Source organism: Dreissena polymorpha, chromosome 14 (genome assembly GCF_020536995.1).
Source record: "Dreissena polymorpha isolate Duluth1 chromosome 14, UMN_Dpol_1.0, whole genome shotgun sequence".
Classification (NCBI taxonomy): Eukaryota; Metazoa; Mollusca; class Bivalvia; order Myida; family Dreissenidae; genus Dreissena; species Dreissena polymorpha.
The window spans coordinates 32,274,559-32,281,015 of record NC_068368.1 but is presented as its reverse complement, the minus strand read 5'-3'; the positions used below and the strand labels follow the sequence as shown (position 1 = coordinate 32,281,015).

The following is a 6,457-nucleotide window of genomic DNA, read 5'->3' as shown; positions in this document are numbered from 1 at the left end:
CAGTTGTTAATAGCTGATTTTGGGGAAGACGTTGGGCTTGTTGTATTGGAGAAAAAAAGTGAGTGGTAAAAGTTTTTTTCGGGGAAGACATTTTACTCATCTTTACCATATATCAGAAGACAGATAATGAACAACAATTTGATTAATGAATTAAATGTGTGAAAATAATCACGATGTTGTACATAAACTGTTACAAATTACAGTACTACACAAACATATTTACAAAATTAGACTTCATATAGCTTCGCGGCACTATGAATATGATAAGAAAACTCACTATCAATAAGAAACATAATCAAATAAGACTTGACCTTGTTTCAAACAAATGTGTGCATGATTCAACCTAACCATCATCAATATAGGTATTCCTATCACTTAAATAGTCAATCAAACGAATGTTACCGTTCTGTATCATGCTATCTAATATTTTGGTTGAACCCATCGTCTGCGTGTATTTATCGACTTTATTTTCGGTATCACCGTCAAGTGATTGTGTACATCATAATTAAAAATAAGGGAATTCCCGGATGTTTTGGGTTGCGCAATACACAGTCACGTGACAGGGTATTCCTCAACCGAAGTTGACATAAATAGCCTCTCTTGATCAATGAACGCGTTGTTACAAAGCACTCTTCAAGTCAATGATCTGCAAAGGTGGGTGATGTGCGCACGCATTTCTTTGTCATTTCCGGAAAGCTACAACCAAAACCAGAATAAGCGATACACGATAGTCGTTCGGTAAATGGAAAACATTTCAGGAGCGTTGCTTGTTTGCTGAATCAGTCTATGACTTGTAAGATTGCTTTTCGGACGCGAATCTACAATTTTTACTGCTTGCAGATTTGAGTGCGAGATTTCTCTCATTAAGTCAATTTGTGTGGCGAGATCTGTCATTTTTTGTGGCAAGATATCGCGGAAATCGCGCCTCAAAATGATCCCTGAGCCTATATATGTATGTAGACCTATGACAATGCTGTTTATATATATAAAAAGGTATTTTTTTGCAGTAACACGGCTAACTTAACTGCACACTTACATTATTACCGGAGATCTGGTCCTGTATCTTGCTGGGGTGTACCTGCTCCTCAGTCATAATCTGTGTCTTCAGCATGTTGCCCAGATTATCTGTAGTCTGGGCCTCCAGCATGTTGCCCAGATTATCTGTAGTCTGGGCCTCCAGCATGTTCTCCAGATTATCTGTAGTCTGGGCCTCCAGCATTTCGTCCAGATTGTCTGTAGTCTGGGCCTCCAGTATGTTCTCCAGATTGTCTGTAGTCCTGAGCCTCCAGCGTGTTCTCCAGATTGTCTTTAGTCTGGACCTCCAGCATTTCGTCCAGATTGTCTGTAGTCTGGATCTCCAGCATTTCGTCCAGATTGTCTGTAGTCTGGATCTCCAGCATGTTCTCCAGATTGTCTGTAGTCTGGTCTCCAGCATGTTCTCCAGATTGTCTATAGTCTGGGCATCCCGCAACGTTTTCCAGATTGTCTGTAGTCTGGGCCTCCAGAATTAACTCCAGATTGTCTGTAGTCTGGGCCTCCAGCATGTTCTCCAGATTGTCTGTAGTCTGGGCCTCCAGCATGTTCTCCAGATTATATGTAGTCTGGGTCTCCAGCGGGTTCTCCAGATTATCTGTAGTCTGGGCCTCCTGTATGTTCTCCAGATTGTCTGTAGTCTGGGCCTCCAGCATGTTCTCCAGATTATCTGTAGTCTGGGTCTCCAGCATGTTCTCCAGAATATCTGTAGTCTGGCCCTCCAGCATGTTCTCCAGATTATCTGTAGTCTGGGCCTCCTTCATGTTCTCCAGATTATCTGTAGTCTGGGCTTCCAGCATTTCGTCCAGATTATCTGTAGTCTGGGCCTCCTGCATGTTCTCCAGATTGTCTGTAGCCTCTGCCTCCAGCATGTTCTCCAGATTGTCTGTAGTCTGGGCCTCCAGTGTGTTGTCCAGATTGTCTGTAGTCTGGGCCTCCTGCATGTTCTCCAGATTATCTGTAGTCTGGGCCTCCAGCATTTCGTCCAGATTATCTGTAGTCTGGGGCCTCCTGCATGTTCTCCAGATTGTCTGTAGCCTCTGCCTCCAGCATGTTCTCCAGATTGTCCTGTAGTCTGGGCCTCCAGTGGTGTTCTCCAGATTGTCTGTAGTCTGGGCCTCCTGCATGTTCTCCAGATTATCTGTAGTCTGGGCCTCCAGCATTTCGTCCAGATTATCTGTAGTCTGGGCCTCCTGCATGTTCTCCAGATTGTCTGTAGTCTGGGCCTCCAGCATGTTCTCCAGATTATCTGTAGTCTGGGCCTCCAGCGTGTTGTCCAGATTGTCTGTAGTCTGGGCCTCCTTCATGTTCTTCAGATTGTCTGTAGTCTGGGCCTCCAGCATGTTCTCCAGATTGTCAGTAGCGGCCACCAATTCTTAAATATTTTTTTATAAAATTATCGCAAATGGTGACAATGTCAACAGACAGCATGAGCACTGCAATGTATCCACATAAATATTAACAATAGGGCCCAAAGGGCCCTGGGTCGCTCACCTTAGGAAAAGGTCAAAGGTCACAGTGGAGCCATTTACAGAGGACCACTAATGTTGTCCACCAAATATTGGTAGAGGACCTCTAGATGATGTTATACATCGAATTAATATGAAAGCTCTGGGACTTGTAGTTTCAGACAAGAAGATTTTTGAAAATTGAATTTTGAAAACCTAATCTTTGACCCCGTGACCTACTTATGCAACCAGTCAGAACCATTTGAACAATTCTGCTAGGGGACCACCCAGGGATCATTCTTTTTGAGTTTGGACAAATTCCTATTAGCGGTCAAGAGAAGAAGACTTTCGTTTGAAGTTTTCCTTATATAATTCAATGTAAAATTGTGACCCCCAGGGCGGGGTCAATTTTATCCCCAGGGGCATATTTTGAACAATCTTGGTAGAGAACCTCTAGATGATGCTATAAACCAAATATCAAAGCTCTGGGCCTTGTAGTTTTAGACAAGCAGATTTTTGAAAATTGCATTTTGAAAACCTATTTTTTGACCCTGTGACCTATTTATGCAACCAATCAGAACTATCTGAACAACTTTGGTAGGGTACCACCTACGGACCATTCCTGTGAAGTTTGGTCAAAATCCAATGAGCAGTTTCAGAGGAGATGTTTAAGTAAAAAATTTGATGCACAACGGACGACGGACAAGGCCGGTCACAATAGCTCACCCTGAGCACTTTGTTGGAGTTATGCTCCGGATAAAATCGTTTTGGACGGGCGGACGAAGGGCATTTCTAATATACCCCTTGCCTTTGGCGGGGGGATAAATAAACTTTTTCAACATGAACTGAAAATAAACTCACAGACACTATTGCATGGTTTCATCTTATCTCGTTTTGAAACATAACAAAATTCAATGATTTTTTTTTCAATAAAACCGAAAAGGATAATTAGAATATAGAACAATGATGTAGCTATAATTCAAAATATGCAAAATATCACCTTTAACTTAATCTTGAGATTTTATTTAATGGTATATTGATTTTGTGCCTACTTTAAGCAGCGTAAATATACAGCAGGAAATTATCATACCTCAATACCTACAACATTATGGGATATTTCATTTTTTGTCTAAGATTTAAACCATGCAACAATGCATTCAACAGCATGAACTGTGTTTACCTGTGTCAGCTTTTCTCTGTAAATTTATAAAAATTTTATTAGCCAGTTCTAAAGGCGGATGCTAGGTAGTTTCCAACAATCATATTTCATGTAGTTGTGCTTAAAGGGAGATGTGCCGGGTCAAGCAGGTTTTCTCTGTAAAATCATGAACAGATCGATTTTTGTAACACTTATGTGTACTTTTCACTAAACTCTACACTTCAAACCCTCCAGGAGGAAGTTTTCAATTAATTTTACCGGACCTGAAAACAATCCGCTGAAGAAATCCCTATACAAAAATACATTCTACATTTAGTGATCATTCTATATTTAGCTCATCGCTGAGCTTACTATTCATGGTGGCCCAGGCATTTTGAAACAAATGGCGACGTCGATAGTCAGCAAGGTACACCGAATGCGTATTTTGGGTGAAGTGATCACATGACAATCCAAAAACCACCACAGCTTTACGTGGGAAATACAAAAATAGCTAACCTATGCGCGTCGCATAGGATAGAAAACACCATTTATATATCTTTTTTTGATAAAATATTGGTTTGAAATATTTCGGGTGTAAATCAATATTTGAGCTTCAAATAATGATATTCAACTGACCCTTTTCACAAATCTGTTCCATTTATCAATCCTGCACATCTCCCTTTAAAGCCATATGTCAATGGACTTTGAAAACATCTGAGGTGGTACTTGGCATGCAAACTTTAACATAAGTGGTTATGCCGACGTGGACACCTACACTCGGGTGACTAGTATAGCTCTCCTTATTCTTCGAATAATTGAGCTAAAAAAATGACATTTTGTGTTCTATTGTGTAATAGAACTATGTGGGGCACAATGATATGTTTACTTTGTAAATAAATAGTAATTTCTGTCAAGTAAATAGATTTCAAATCATAAATGTTTATGAAAACAAATGGCATAAAACAAAAAGAAGTGTTCAATTTGCTTCTTAGAAACGACAGAAATGAAACAATGAAACAAACTGAGCCTACTTTCTCAATGTGAGTCTGTTGTATGAGCCTGAATCTCAGATCGTGGGTCATTTCTATATATCCTTCCATCTTCAGAAGAGAAAAAATGAGTAACAAGCTCTGAGTGTACATACCTCCCAAGGCAAATCCTTAATGCCGTAATCATACAGTAACTCTTCACCTTGTGGAATATCTTTAGCAGCAAACAAGCAAAGATATGGCCTTTTGTTGAACTCCAGGGTTTTCATAACACAATTTCTACCTTTACCACCGTGGTTCACCAGACGACCTAGCCGAGGCCCAACATCTAATTCACTAGTAGCATCCATACTATATAAATGAAAATTGTTTTAAAAATAAGAATTCTTCCAATCACCTGTGCTCAAATTGGCACATTTGGGAGATTATTATCCTAGTGGTCAAAATGTTGTGGAAAAAATTGACTTCAATCACTTTCTAGCAGATATTAACTGGTAAAATATTTTTTTAAATTTCTTTTTTTGTTCTGAATATTGCGTTATTCAACTTTAAAAGTTATTTTTATTACAACTTCTAACATACTTACCACCACCCTTTCCTTTTATATTGGAAGAAGTATCTAAACACGGATGGTTCACGTTCTTCACGTTCTTCCCCTTCTCTTTCTGTTATCAGTTCGCCGGGATAAATCATTAAGAAATCTCCTTTTGTTCTATTTATTGTTGTTCTAACACCAAGACCTATCAAGCAAAACAAAAACAAAAACAATTATATAAACAAGAGGGCCATGAAAGCCCTACATCACTTACCCAAGAACACTGCTCTAGTTTAATCAAATTCAAAGGCAAATATTACACATGGTTTTACTACAACTTGACTTACTTTTTGACACTCAGTTTGGTACTTACTTTGACCAAAGACCTATAAACTATAAGGATACGCAACTTCTATATAGAAATAGAACAAATATCGTAAAACTTCACAAGGCAGAACGAGACTGCGAGAACGGAAATACTCAGATGTTTACACTGGCCGCCATTTTGTATTAACACATGATTGGTCGCTAAAATATTTTACAATTTTGTTTCAACATTGCTTATATGATCTGACAAAACTTCTCCCTGATTTGCAAGTGTAGTGAGAGCCCTTTAGTTTAATTTACTTTAATTTCTCTGTCTACACTCTCTGGATAACAATTTTCAAGTGTCTGAACAGCCAAAATAGAAAATGTATGAGTTTGAAGACGACATGTCTTCTATGTATTATAGTTAAGATTTTTGGCCTGTCTAGAGATGTATGGTGGCCAATGTATATACATGTACACAGTTTGTTTTGTCTAAAATATGTTCCAGTTTATTGATAACATAAATCAAAATTTAATACCTTTTGGTGGTATATGTTCAATAACAAAATCTTTGAGGTCCTCCCCTGAATCAATGCAGTCTGCTGCCACATTCTCCTGTTTCTTTCTTCTTGGTCTCATTTCCTGAATATATTAAATAATGTTTTTTCCACAAGCAGTCTTCTGACTAACCAACTATATACATATATAATATATATATAAACAGAAATATCGTCAGAAACGGGGTATCTGTATCAAACCATAATCTGGGTTGTCTATGTATACTAAGATATGTGGTAAGTTATGGGTCCTCAATTTCAATATTAACCCTTGCTGCGAGGTTCTATAAAGGTACGGGATATATAGAGTACCCCGCTAAAATGAATGCCATTTCTATACACTATCGGACCTACTACAAGCTTTAATATGGTATGACGGTTTATAATCCAAAGATTTTGCAGTTGTTTAAATTGACTGAAAATAAATTTCATTAATAAACCGTGTTATG

At 38.6% G+C, this 6,457-nt stretch overlaps 1 protein-coding gene across 1 annotated transcript; it reads right to left on the bottom strand.

Moving 5' to 3' along the window:
* Positions 1 to 633: 633 nt before the first annotated feature.
* LOC127857274 (uncharacterized) lies at positions 634 to 6,090 on the bottom strand. Its single transcript, XM_052393689.1, has 4 exons — positions 5,991 to 6,090; positions 4,763 to 4,821; positions 1,037 to 1,342; positions 634 to 696 (listed from the first exon to the last, which is right to left on the bottom strand). Exons 1-4 carry the CDS (start codon positions 6,088 to 6,090, stop codon positions 634 to 636), a joined length of 528 nt encoding a protein of 175 aa, XP_052249649.1.
* Positions 6,091 to 6,457: the final 367 nt, after the last annotated feature.

Bases quoted from the DNA above. Each gene is read 5' to 3' on its own strand.
- LOC127857274 (XM_052393689.1), bottom strand. From the start codon at position 6,090: ATGAGACCAAGAAGAAAGAAACAGGAGAATGTGGCAGCAGACTGCATT. The intron at 4,822-5,990 runs GTATTAAATTTT...TTGCTGCTAAAG, and splicing joins TGAACATATACCACCAAAAG to ATATTCCACAAGGTGAAGAG. The intron at 1,343-4,762 runs GTATGTACACTC...TCCAGACTACAG, and splicing joins TTAAGGATTTGCCTTGGGAG to ACAATCTGGACGAAATGCTG.